Below are 15,041 nucleotides of genomic sequence, written 5' to 3'. Positions count from 1 at the left end.
TCAGTTTGGAGTTGGATAGAGAATTGATGCTGAACGTTGTGACACATGTTGGACTAGTTTGAAAGAGAATGAGGGGGTTACAGTTTTCAATTCAGAAGAACAGTGCCTGTAGAAAAGATATGTAGCAGAAACCGAATGCCTATGAGATAGAAAGCATGGAGAGTTTGTAAGAGAACTGTCATTGATTAACCTGACTGCACCTTGTTTTGAAAGGAGTAGTCTAGAAGCTTGAGAGAGGATTTGCGAGTACCACCCCAGATGTGGGAACGGTGTTCCGTGGTAAGATTTCAGATTTGTACAGAGTAGTGGATTATTATAATGAATCCAAGTTTCATCCATGGTCACCAGTTGGTTGATAAAGTTATTTGAATCTTTGAAAAATTGTTTAAAAAAATTAAAAATCCTGAGTTTGTAATTTCCCACATTGTGGGGTGCTAATTACATCACAATGTGGGGAAATAGCACCCTTCTTCACCCTACTCTTCTCCAACTTATATCACTCAATAATACAATTACAACCACACATCTCCATTCGATAACTCTGCCAAATCTAGTGTCTTAAAGTGATTGAACCCCATCCATCACATTGCCTTATGCATTTCTCTAGACACATATCATTCATCCCCTGTTCATAGTCTCTATGCAGATGTTCATGATCCACCACATTATCTTCGATATTAGACTTCTTTTGAACTATGCCATTAATATTAAGAATAAAGTGGCTCACCTAACTTGGAATTACATATTTGCACCTCGCTCAGAAAATATCTTTATACCGTTTATCCATTAATAAATCAACCAGCTGGTATATGTATTCACTCATTGCTCAAAACGGGTAGCTTGATCTTTCTAAATTAGCCACCACTGCTAACTGTTCTTTCATTCCTCCACAGCTCTTCTCTTCCCCATTATACAGCTTAACCTTTCACAAATGTGGAAAAGTCATTTTCTCACAACAAAGCATTAAGTAGCTTCATAATGCTCTTACTGCCCAATGTGATTCTTATATGTAGGTGGCTCTAAAACTGATGTTGGTTGTGCTGGTTTCCATTATGCACTGAACTGCCTCCTTATTAACGAGTGGCCTGGAGTCAATTCGGCCCAGTTACCCCACAGCATCATTTTCACTGATTCTCTCAATACCATATTTCTGGCAATCTAAAGATGGTAGAAAACTTCCACAGATTAAACCAGACCTTTGATCCTGTCCATCCAGTTTCTGCTCAACTAGAAAAGAAGAGGTTGCCCTTGCAACAATTCTGATATGCCACATACTCATTACTCACTCTTATCTCCTTACTGCCTCAAACCCACATTTTACCTTTACCGTAGTACTCAGATTCTAGTCTGACATATCATTATTGATGCCCTCTTTACAGCAGAGTTCAGTTGAGAGTAACAGCACAAACTGTTCCTACCTTGAAACAAATCTTGAATGAAAGTTCTGACATTCATTGAATGTTTACCTTCCTGAAAGTGATTTGATTCAGTGATACGATTTGAAACTATAACCAGTGCAATCCTATACCTGATTTTTAAAGCTTGTTACTTACAACCTTTGTTTGGCACATTATGTCCTTTAGTTGCCCTTTCTTCGTAAAGCTCTTATTAACAATAACAAATACAACTTGAGTAAGTTTTTTAAGATTTGTCTTTGCATAGGTCACCCTCTCCTGCTTCCGACTGGAAGATATTGAAATCTTTTGGTGAAGTTGAATTTTTCTTTCATGCTCAATTCTCTATGGATAGTATGATTGATTCATTCACAGGGATATGTTTAGTGTCGTAGCTATATTTTGTAATGAAGTTAGATGATCATTCAATATGAAATCATAAACATCAGTGTTTTCTGTGTCAACAACAGAAAACAGGTCGCAGGTCATCTAAATATGGATTCATCTTTAGTGATTCTGTGATCCCTTTTGAATCTAATAACTCAATATTTGGTTGTATTTTATTTTGATCATTCATCACGTAATGCCTCTATCATATCCTCATGAATTTGCTTCCCAGATCCTTTCAGGGGGGGAAAAAAAAAAAAAAGTTATTTTCATTACATCAAGGTTCTCTTCTTTTGTGAAATTATTGGTTTAAATGTTTGTAATTTAGTATTGTATTTATTTATATTGTGAGCCAAAAACTTGTTAGAAGCGCTCATATTGTAGAAATTGTAGTTATATTGTAAAAATAGGCAGTCATTTTTAAAATCAATTAATATTTCTAGTCAATTAGGGGCTTTGCTCGCAGTTGCTTTGAATATGCTCTCATGAAGAAATGGCCACTCTACTTGAGTACAAAAAATACTATATTAAAACGATATGATGGGCGTTTCAAGGATATTTTTCAAGAAATATACAACAGGTAAGTAATGCAAAACATCTTGTTAAATATTAGTCAAATACTTAAGGGGAAAAAATTATCTTCACATTCTTATGATTACAATAAGTATATGCTGTCATATAAAGTATGAAATTGGAAATGACTTTCTCTATACACCTAATTCTGTTTTTACACGATAGATACGTTCCTGAAAAATATGTGTAAAAAAAATTCGTGTAAAAAAAGACATTGTATTTATGGAAGAAAAGAAGATTGGTTCCGGATCTAAAAAAATCAGTAAAAATAATTTAAAAAAAAACACATAAAAATATTCGTTTTAAGCTTATTATTTTATTTAAACAAAATACACATGTAATAATATGTAATTAAAATGTATTAAAATAAATTTGTATGCATATGAAATGAAAAAAAATTCTTCATGAACAAAAAAAATCTGTTTTACACATAACAAGATTTTATTCATTTTCACTTTCTGATAATAAACGGCGCATATGTTTGCGTACGACTGGAATATCACTGCCATCACTAGAAATGTTGTGGACATCGTCTTCTTCCTCTATTAATGAAATTCTTTCTGTGATCTCTTGAGCAAAATCAGCACGAGTCTCCTCTGGTGCTGATGTTTCACCGGTTTTACGAACGAATTCAGTTATTAATCGTTGTGTTCGTGTTTTGGATAGGCCGTTATATAATTCTCTGTAAGAGGCTGTCAACAACTTCAGTTCACGTTGAAACTTCCCAGCGCGTTCCTCATTAGGGTCATTTTTGACAAAATGATTACCTAATTTTCTGGCCAGTTCCAGACCTTCTTTTATTAAATCTGCATTTAGAACAGGATCATTTTCTTCATTATCTTCCTTATCCTACGTTCTGTGGGATAAGGAGTCCCAAGGACAACCTCTAATATTTCATCTTTGCTTAGGGCTTTGTCGGTTAACAATTCATCAATATCTTCAAACGATAGATCATCGAATCCTTCTCCACCAATTTTGTGTGCCATTGTAATGATGTTGGAAAATTCGGTCGTATTAGGGATGATGGGATCTTTGCTTTTTACACATTGTGGCCAAACCGCTTTCCAACACGCATTTAAAGTTGCTGGTTTTAATTCAGTTAACGCTAATCCAACTTGATTGATACAATCCATAATTGAGAATTTCTTCCACACATCAATGATTGTTAGTGTTTCATCATTCAGTTTGTCCAAAACGTGTTGGAATGTTCGTTTTACGTAGTATGTTTTAATTGCCGCAATTATACCTTGGTCTAGCGGTTGTATCAAAGATGTAGTATTAGGTGTCAGAAATAAAATTTGTACGTTTGGGTGTTCCAAGACAGGATGGCCGGGTGCATTGTCAAGAATCAGAAGAACTTTAAATTCGAGACCTTTCAAATTCATATAACGTCTGACTTCTGGGACGAAACATTTGTTGGACCATTCTGTAAAAATAGTAGTGGTCACCCAGGCCTTCTTGTTTGCCATCCAGTGAACAGGCAGTTTATTGATATCTACACCTTTCATTGAACGTGGGTTTAGGGCTCGATTTACCAGCAGTGGTTTCAACATACAATCTCCTGAAGCGTTGGAGGAAAATAATAAAGTCACGCGATCCTTAGCTACCTTAAAACCACCAGCAGTTTTCTGCGATTTGGCTACATACATTCTGTTGCATTCGTTTCCAGAAGAAACCAGTTTCATCTGCATTCCACACTTGATCAGGAGTGTATCCTCCATCTTCAATAATTTTTGCAAGTTCCTGCTGGAATACTTTAGCAGCCGATTCATCTGCAGATGCAATTTCACCTTTAATTTTTATATTATGAAGAGCATTCCTTTTAAGAAACCCTGTCATCCAACCTGTACTCGCAGAAAATTCATACTTTCTGTTTAACTGAGATGAAATGCTTGTCTCCTTTTCTTTAATCTGTCTGTAAATTCTTAGTGCTGTTTGCTTGATGGCATTTCCATCTACTGGTACTCTTTTTTTGTGATGATCTTCTATCCATATTACCAGAGCCTTTTCCATTTTTTCTTTGACAATATCTCTTGTATATGATGATGAATTAACACTTACTTTTGTTCCAGAACATACCGACTTCCTAATTGCAGCTTCATTTTTCTTAATAGTTCTTACGGTAGCTTCATGTACACCAAAATGCCTTCCTACAGACGTAGCCCCTTGTCCAGTTGCAAGACGATCTAAAATTTGAATTTTAAGTTCCAAAGAAATCGCTTTCCTTTTCATTTTGGTAATAGGCGAATTATTCGACATTATATAAGGGCTACCGAAAAATATCTCAGTTATAATTAATAAAAAAAGGTATGAAAAATTTGTAAACTTACAATTTATTGACTATTGGCAAAATTAATAAATTTATATGTGCACAAATTTCACTAAAGATTCTTTCACTTTGAAATAGAGCTTACTACTACATGTCTTCCGAAGGTACAATGCACGAATACCGTAAATGTGCACCAAATTCAATAAAAACGTTGATGATTCATAGATACCTAGACGTACACATTGGTAAGCAAAAGCACGCGTTTCAAAACGCACACACTAGCTGTTATCCAATCTATTGGTGCGTGTAATATAGAAATGATACTAATATGCCACAAATAAAATCAAAATGATTCGTGTAAAAAGAGAATGAAATATTTATTTTGAATTCGTGTTAAATCAAATTCGTGTAAAAAAAGTTTGTGCAAAAACAGAATTAGGTGTACATTATTATTTTTTTTTTATTGAAGGTCTCTTTTTCTCTGAAAAGCACATGTGCACACAAACTTTTATTGGAAAGTTTAAAAGTAAGCTGAAAAGTTGTAAAGAGGAAATAATAAGAAAAAAAAATCCAAACATGTTCAAGAGTGATTCCTTGAATGATATTACATTTCTACAATGACTTGACTCCACTTTGGATTTCTTGGTTGTGCAAGCATGAATTAGGAGGTCATGTAAAGACATATAAACATCCTTTGCATTTCGTTTAGGTATTTTGATTTGTATATATTGATTACGAAATAAAAGAGCTTTTGTATTGTAAATATTTTATTGGTCATTCATAAATTTCCGTAGTTTCAGCTGGCAGACAAGGTACAGTTGATTTATGAAACTAAAGTAAGAAATGTATACTTGTGATTGCAACTTATCTAAGTGTGTCTGGAAAACAGCTTCGATTGAGTTACCTGATCCTGTAGTTGAAATTGAGGGATTAGTGTTTAGAGTTAGATCAAATGTTTCTTGCAGGAAAGTAATTAACGGTTTAGTTTCTTCCAGTCTGAAGTTAACATTGAAATCACCGCTCATGACCATTAATAGATAATGCATTTACACTAATTAAACTTAAATCGAATTGTAAAATATTCCAGTATGAGGCCCTTGCTATAGAATGGTTTCACCAAAATAGATCATACGAAATTTTATTTAAACACCAGATTACCTACGAACCTATCACCAATATGGCAGCAAATCAAATTTCCGCTTGTTTAACACGACGCATCCTGGGTACTGCGATACTATAAATTATCACTCATAACTTATGTCATTCACAAACTGATGATGACAACATCGAAAGCTTCATGTCCATTTCTTGGCTTTTCAACACGCAAATTTCTTCTATACAATTTTTATAAATGACAACCAGGAAAAAGGTGGTGCACTCCCTTTTCCTAGGGATATGTTTTTAAATTTAATTAATGTAATGGAACGTTCACCTTTATTCCCTTTTTACCTTCCTTTCATGTAATTTTAACCAATACAGATCTCAGAGGTGAGCACGAAGATAATAAGTTTTGCTAAAAAATTTAATGGATAATCAACAGTACTTCAAGCTTTAAGCTGCAAAATTAGTCAATTGTGATCATGGATACTTTATGTAAATTTTTCTTTAACAGCACTGCACCTAGAATTGAGTACAGCAACAAAACAAAATGAATTAAGTCAGTTATATCCTGTATGTCACTGTTAGGAGATATATAGACAACCATTGTATGACTTGGCTGTTGGGTAACAAACACTCCGCTCTACATATATCGCCAATGGGCTGAACACTGACTGTCGAACCAGTTGTTTGTCGATAGGTGACAACTAAGTATGACATAACGATGTGTACCTCATCCATCTTGTTATGGTATATTGCGACACCAGCTGTCTGTTTGATTTCACACTCGAATTGAACCATGCAGTCGAAGTTAGAGATGCTGACACTCGTTATTGTCTAACCAGGTCTCAGGTAGCAGCAAGATTTGGCATTGCTGTGTAACAGTGTCGGTGAGGCCTGCGTAGTGCGCCCATAGGCTTTGGAAATTCAGTTAGAGAACTGAGAGTTCCTTTCTATTGCAGATGAATTCAAGCAAGCTGTCCTGTCTTGTTTGTAGCCAAGCCTGGCAAACTCATTTTGTAGATCAATGGTGACCAGGGTTGTGCGAACCGGAGGCAGCTGATGTAAGTCCCCAATTAAGAACATGTCCTGCCCACTGAAGCTCATTTCAACATTTCCAGTTATCTGTTTTAGCCTTACATCCATTTTCAATAACAGCTCAGCGCTGATCATACTAACTTTGTCGGTTATTAGCACTCTGGCATACTTAAACAGGGGCCTGTGTTGTGCGACCTGCACCGACAGAGGCAGATTTCTCAAAGTGGATATCTTGCGGGCAGTGTGTACAGCAATTCTGTCTATCACAGCGGCAGCCTTACTAGTTGAACGTATTGCTGAAGCTATTGTATATTTTCAATAACAGGCAAATTTCAAATGTTTTGCTGCAACCAGCTGGGCCAGTCAAGAATGTCTGAATCAGTTTGTGATTGGGAGATAACAGACTCCAAATTACATGCATGAGTAGAATCTTTTGCTTGTCATTGGCCATTCTCATTAAGCTACAAAAGTCCTCGTTGGTCATAAGTTTTTGCGTTTCTTTGCGATTGCGTTGAGTCGGTTGAGTGTGATGAGCTTTAGATCCTCATTCATCTCTCTGGATGTTTATAAAAGTCTCGAAAGGGGTCTTCTTTTGCAGTCGCATAACAAGGCTATGCAGGTCATTGCAGCATGCTTAATCAGGGTTGGCGTCGTCATTGTCTTGACACATCACCTTACAAATTTCCATCGCTTTGCGAATATACACGTTCCAATTCATACAAAATACGCTGTTCTAGTATGAGCTCTACATCTTTGTCGTAGATCTTGACATATGCCATCTCTGATAGTATCTCTGTTGCATGACAGAGTAACATGATACATGTGGTGTGGTCTCTTCTCATGTTTGTCAAACCAATTCTTTTTCCATATGTCACATAAATCCTTTGCAAGGTTTTCCTCGTTCATCTCTTCATTGCACTTCCTCACTCTCTGTCAAACGGTGGGAATGTAAACTACCGCCGCAGAGCTCTCTAACGTGGGCTGACATAGCAAGCACCGGGTGGCCTCTTGACTCGTGATTTCGATGCTTTTGAGCATAAAGAGTATCTGTAAAATTTTGAAATCAAACACCAACATCCAATTCTTTACGGAGGAATACTTTCCTCCGTAATGAATTGGATGTTGGTGTTTGATTTCAAAATGTTACAGACGAATGGGTTGGGCCACTTCTTACTTGGTTGACATTTTAGAAATACCCTGGACCGATTTATGCCAGCTCTCAACACATCCAGGTAATATTTATAGAAGTTTACATTGTTCACCCTGAAGAAGGCATCAATGTTGACTTAATCATTATCCTCTAAATTTTGCCACATCTTGTAGTGAGTGCCGTATTTTACTTTGCGTCCCTTATGCATGGGCACTAATATTGCGGTCAAGCAACAAGGTATGAATGACAATTCAAATCGACACATCTGTTGTTTATCCAGTATTATTTTCTTGTAACACGTGAACATATGTTTGTGAGTTTGAAGCTTGATGCTCCCTGAAGCCTCACTAGTGGAGACAGACACTAACTTGTCGATCAATGTGATGGTGTCTTCTTTGTTCTCACCCAAAGGGTCTTTGGGAGCATTATTTAGCCACAGCAAAATGTGCGCATGTGGACTACCGCGATGTTGAAATTCTATGCACTTGAAAAAGTTGACCACCTAAACTTTACCAAATGGGCTATGTTTCAACTGCAGTATGTTCGTAAGTACATCCACAGTCTTGAAGTATATCACACAAGTTGCAGCATCTTCATTCCCAACATTATCCTCACCCTCACTAATATCATGCCCCTTATTCTCTAACTTGAACAATAGCTGAAGCAAGCACAACCAACCAATATCATTGGCACTCAGAGTCAAGAGCACTGCAGGTTTACTGAGCTGTGGCAAATCATGGCAAATAGATCACACTTACATTGAGTCCAGTAGTAGGTCAAGTTTAGAATTGTCCTTAGGAAGGCAAAATTGTTTTCGATGCAGGTGTTAACGTATTCTTTGGATTGAACTTGCTCGCAGATCAGTTTAATACCTTTACCTATGTATTTGAAATCCACCATCAAAGAGTCTTGTTCTCAATCTCATTATCTTCATTGCTATGTAAAGGAGATGATGAGATGATACCACATTGGTCAGATCGTCTCTGCTTGCTCGTTGCCATCATGAATGGAGTTGCACGCGAATTTTCTCTGAACATTCTGAATTGTCCAAGATAAATGCTGGGATAGGACAGTTCCTCTGCATGCTCATCAAACAGTAAGCTCAGCAGTATGTTACTTTATCCTGGGGCAATTCTAAGATATTTATTGTCGTCCCACAGCAACATTTGCTGTTAGGCGATAAGACTTTCCTCGATTGGAACTGTTTCGCTTATTATCGCTTTAGCCAAATTAATTTCCATGTGACTGTCATTGAAGAATGACTGATCTATCGTGATTTGATACAGTCGATAGAGAGGTGTGTCGACCAAATACTGAAACCATGCTTTAACCGCTCGCTTTCTTACTAACCTGATCAAATAACTGGACTTGTGTATTTTCCTGCATTTTATATGCACGTTTATACAATGATTGTCATCAGTCTCCCTTGGCAAACGATGGACCATCATGATGACTGAAACAGGCACATTAATCACTTGACCCAGAATGCCGTATTGTCCTTATGTGTGTCTCAGGTGCCTTATCTACATGAACAGTAAGCTAGGAAATATGAGCCTCTCTGTCACTAAATCCAACTTCAGTAAATGCAATGGAATTTTTGGGTAGACAAAGCTGTTGACTTATATAGCACTGGAATGGTGTTGTTCTTAAGTGATCCTCTACAGCTATTACACGCAAGGATCCCTTCGATGTCAACATCAAGAAATGCAATGTGTATCAGTGGAGTGTATCTTTAGGAACAGGTTTCTGTGTGTCGTTTTCGAACCAGAGATGATCGCAAATGTAGCATACAGAACAGAAATCATTTTTCATAAATCTCAAACTCTCGATGCTTGATCATTTAAACTCATCTGCTCCGCAATTGGAGAAATGTTCCTTTGTACATAATTAATACACATTTCGGGTATATCATTGTTAGATGGAGCAGCGGCATTGCTGGTTGAAGGCACTGCTAAATCCAGCACTTGATTTTCTGTTTGTCTTTTAGGCGATCTTCATAGTCTTTTTTGTGCTTGCACACTCATTGCTACTTTCGTCTTTATTTTCTTAGGTTTTGTTGTTTCATTCTTGCTAGATATTCTCGAGAACACTCTGCACTTGACTTCAGCATCATTGAACACCTTTTCCAAAATTATTGATGTGAAAAGTTACTATAGCAGCACCTAACAATGGAATGTAACAAAAATGCAACAATACAAATATTGTATTGTTGCAATCCTACTTCCTGCAATATAACTGCAGGAAGTAGGATTTTGCTAACCTCTTCCAAGCGAAGATGTTTTCACATAAAATAAAACATATTTCATGCACACAAGGTACACATGTAGTATTTTTTTTTTTTTTTTTTTTTTAAATTGTGTTTTTCTAATGCATTGACGAAATTCGAATGAATGGGTTTGAATTTTGTAAATTGCTTCACTGGAACTGAAGATATCATACTGGTCACCAAAAATGCTTAATGCTTTCTATTCAACACTACTGGTGAGTGCTTGGCACAGACTAGTGGTGGGAACATGGGAAGCACCTCTGCCGGAAGCTGCGAATGATGTCTTTTTAATGACTGATCAAATTCACTTGTTTTGTAGGTGCCCCCAAGGATGTTTCACATCAAAAAAAAACTACCCACCTCATCTGTCTATCCCCCTCTAGTAATGTCTGATTCTTCCTTAAATTTATTCAAACTACCAACTTCCACAACACCAGATGGTAGTTTTTTCCAACAATCAGTTACTCTTTAGTTGACAGCAAATTTTCACATGGCTTAGCCAAGGTTCTTTCATCAGCTCTCATATGGCCAATTTCATAATGAGGACTTAGATTAGAAACCCTCTCCAATTCCTCCTTTGCCATACTCCACTGGGGCAGAAAAATAACATATTTGGCCTTACCATAATAGCAAATCAGAATTTTTTAAATGTCATGAAAAAAGTGTAGGAGTCCTTATCATAACTCCACGTTCTGTATGACACACATAATTATAGTTTATTTTGCACTCAATGATATAATATTGTACAAGAATTAATGGGGAAAGCATGGTTGCACTGCTGTATTTCTAGTAATAGTATGTGCTTGTCATAAAAAAGAATTCTCAGTTAAGGATTTGCTAAGGATAATCAAATTTTTAACATATTATCTATTGATTTCTTTTTGCTTGTACAATTCACTGCTGTAATGAATTGTACAAGCAAAAAGAAATCAATAGATAATATGTTAAAAATTTGATTATCCTTAGCAAATCCTTAACTGAGAATTCTTTTTTATGACAAGCATACTACTACTAGAAATACTTTACACACTATTCATCCTCCAGTTGTGAAAACCTACCTTTCCAGCATTGCTCACATTACTTTTTACCAGAGATTATCACAGGATATAGCAAGAATTCTGCAAAATTATGTCCTCGTGGTTGGAGGGGGGACTCCTTGCTTAGGTTGAGTGAGGTATACCGCTTGTCTATCTTCCTCGTGGTCTGCTGGATTGCTGCTGCTGCTGTATTTCTGAAAGTAATCCTTCAGGTTAACTATCGCTGTCTTCTGTTGCTCAATGAGGTCTACCAGGCCCCTTCTTTCTGGACAATTGTCAGTCTCTCCACAGCAGATTTTGGGTGGTGTTGGCGGCTCTTGGTCATCATTGTCCTTCACTTTCTCGTGATATCCTCCAACTTGGTGTTAGTCCAATCTATGACCCCGAAGGAGTGTGTTAGCACTAGGACTGCGTAGGTGTTTATGGCTTTAACTGTGTTCCCTCCACTCAGCTTTGCTTTCAGCAGGCTTCTGAGTCTGTGATGGTATTTTTCGGTCAGGCAGGCCTTAATTTCCTTGTGCTGTAACTGCTGAGCCTGCATCATCCCCAAGTATTTGTAGGCCTCTCCTTCTGCCATGGCTTCGATCTCTTTATCAGTATGCAGCTGGTAGTTTTGGTTGACTAATTTTCCCTGGTGCAATCCGTGGGTCTTGCATTTGTTTAGACCAAATTCCATCCTTAATATCATTGCTGAATTCTTTGGTGATCTGGAGTAATTGCTGGAGGAGCTTCTCGGTTCCAGCGTAGAGCTTGATGTCATCCATGTTCATCAGGTGGGTGAGGGTGTACAGGTTCTTCCTTTCTTCTTTGAGGTTATATCCGTACTTGCTACTGTTGAGCATGATGGATAGCGGGTTAAGTGTTATTATTATTATTATTAGCCATATGGTACAAGGAAGCCTGAGGCTTATGCTGAACCAGCCAAAAAAAAAAATTTTCTGAATTACCCTGAGAGAGAGAGAGAGAGAGAGAGAGAGAGAGAGAGAGAGAGAGAGGAGCAGAAGGGAATCACCAAGAAAGGAAGAATGATGATATCCAGCTCAGGACCCTGGGTGTGCCAAGCCCATACTCACCAGATGTGAGCCCCTCTTCTCCCACTAAACCATCCCTTTATCCATTGTAACAACTTGCCCTTAATGCCATACTGCTCCAATTCGTCTTCCATGTCCAACAGTATCAAAAGTTTTCCTGAAATTCAAGTATATGATATCAATATTATTTTTTGCATCCAATTCCTTTGTGACCACATCATAGTATCCATTCAAATTAGTCAGACAAGACTTCCCCTTGACAAACCCATGCTGTATCTGAATTGTTACTGCTGTCTTGTCTAGATGATCCTGCAATGCTTCTTTAACCAGTGACTCCATTATTTTCCCTGGAACAGATATCAAACTAACGGGTCTGTAATTACTCGTGTCACCCTTTGATCCCCTTTGTGAATTGGCGACTTCCCATGAGTCCAAGGATGCTCTCATAATTATGGCTAAGGGTTTGCTTACTTCTTTTGCCACCTCCTTTAATATAACTGGATAGATCCCATCTACCCCAGCACCTTTTTTATGCTTAATTTCCACAATTTCTCCTTCACTTTGCTCTCAGTTATTACAAAATCCTATATAGCCATAAGGCCATAGGGCCAAGTATTTAGGTAACCTAAGTTGGACTTCATTGTTGTATCCGGCACCTCCGTAGCCAGGTGGGAAGGAGCAGCAGTGTGTTGCACACGCTTCTTGATTAGACTGGGGTTCAAGCCTGTCACCACCAAATACGGAGAATGCGGAAAGGTCGGAGAATGACCACCGAATATTCCCGGAGCAATATGGCCTTAGTTGCTAATGCTCCTAAAAACCAAACAACAACAATTGTTGTATCCTATAATTAAACACATAAATTATAATAAAATCCATAAAATAATATACAGTCATACCTCGATTAACGTTACCTCTGATAACGAAGTCCTCAATTTCAAGCCCCATTTAACATAACAAATATTCTAATTTAAGGCCAACATCCGACAATCATCCGATTGGTGACTGACGGTGAGTCGTTACATACTCCCGAGTGTTCCTGAGCTGTGGATGTGTCTGTTATAACAGTTTTGGGCGTCATTTGCCTAATTTAGTTGTTGTTTACACTTCATAGGTGTGTTTCAGTGTGGTGCATAGCAATACATGATTGACGTTGTTTCCGTGTGGTGCATTGCAATAATTGACATAGGTTCTTTGATAGTATTACATAATGTAGATTTTGCAAATTTTAATAGAAATATTTTTTTTTTTAGTTAAAATGTCAGAATCAAAGAAAAGAAAAGCAATATCTTTGGAAACTAAACTAAATATCGTACGACGTGTTGAAAGCGGTAAAAGAAAATCCGATGTGGCACACATCGGATTTTCTTTAGGATTAGCCAATCAGCTTTGACAACCATACTAAGTCAATCAGAAAAAATAAAACAGTCTGCTCAGAATTGTACAGATGTTACAGTGGCAAAATTAACTCGCTTAAGGAGTCCAATTGAATAATTGAATGGAGAAAATGTTAAGTTTGTGGATAGATGATATGTCACAACGTCATATGCCTTTAAGTCAAATGGTGATTCAAGAAAAAGCATTATTTTTGTTTAATCACCTGAAATCTAAACAAACTGAAGAAATTACGGAAACTTTTGGGGCTTCTCATGGTTGGTTCGAGAAATTTAAAAAACGGGCCAGGATTCATAGTGTAAAATTAACAGGAGAAGCTGCAAATAAGTTTCCAGAAAAACTAAAGGAAATAATTGAACGTGAAAATTTTCCACCAAATTTGGTGTTCAATGTTGATGAAAGCAGTTTGTTCTGGAAACGGCTACCATCAAAAAGCTTCATTTCTATTGAAGAAAAATCAGCTGCTGGGTTCAAAGCAGCCAAAGACCGTTTAACATTACTCTTTGGATCAAATGCCTTTGGCGATTATAAATTAAAATTGTTATTAGTTTACCATTCAGAAAATCCGAGGACATTAAAAGGTAACATAAAAATGAATTTACCTGTAATGTGGAAAGCAAATAGAAAAGCGTGGGCTACCAAGGAGTTATTTACTGATTGGTTTGTTAACCACTTTTGTCCTGAAATAAAATGGTATTGTCAAAAAAACAACTTTGAAGAAAAAGCTCTTTTTGTCATTAGACAATGCTCCGGGACATCCTACTGATCTTAACACATTGGACACATGCATTCCTATCAAAGTTGTATTTCTTCCAGATTCAACCATTGGATCAGGGAGTAATGGCATCATTTAAAGCTTATTATCTGTGCCGAACATTAAGAAATTCAATTGAACTAGAGGATAAAGAGGAAATGACAGTTAAAACTTTTTGGAAAAACTACCCCATTAAAAATGCAATTGAAAACATTGATAGTTCTTGGAAAGAAGTCACTAAGAAATGCTTAAATGGAGTTTGGCACAAAATATGGCCAGAAGTTGTACTAGAAGAAGAAAATAACATCCAAGAAATTAGAAATGAAGTTATCCAGATAGCTCAATCAATAGGTTTCGAAAATGTCGATGAAGAGGATGTTAGAAATTTATTGAATGCAGAATATGATGGTTTTTCAGTGGAAGATTTAGAAAACCTTGTTAGCAACGAAGACAAAGAAAATGAAGACGAAGTTAAAGGAGTTCCTGCCGAAAAAGTGTTAACAACCAAAGATTTAAAAAGGTGCTTAAATGACATTGAAAACATTTTAAATTTTTTTAGTGAAAATGATCCTGATTTAGGAAGAACTGTTATTTGTTAAGCAATCAGTGTTAAATGCAATAACTCTGTATAGGCAATTGTTAAATGAAA

The 15,041-nt window shown here is 36.9% G+C and overlaps 1 protein-coding gene across 1 annotated transcript in view; it reads left to right on the top strand.

Moving 5' to 3' along the window:
- LOC150085479 (isocitrate dehydrogenase [NADP], mitochondrial-like) overlaps positions 1-15,041 on the top strand; it is a 153,196-nt gene that overhangs the window by 74,440 nt on the left and 63,715 nt on the right. The window contains exon 6 of the mRNA XM_090374064.1: positions 2,225-2,361. Coding sequence (XP_090230190.1) covers positions 2,225-2,361 — 137 coding nt within the window. The remainder of the gene's footprint in view (positions 1-2,224; positions 2,362-15,041) is intronic.

The sequence above is a fragment of the Mastigoproctus giganteus genome, chromosome 5 (genome assembly GCF_048544385.1).
Source record: "Mastigoproctus giganteus isolate SK-2022 chromosome 5, ASM4854438v1, whole genome shotgun sequence".
NCBI lineage: Eukaryota > Metazoa > Arthropoda > Arachnida > Uropygi > Thelyphonidae > Mastigoproctus > Mastigoproctus giganteus.
This window is presented reverse-complemented; position numbering and strand designations above follow the sequence as displayed.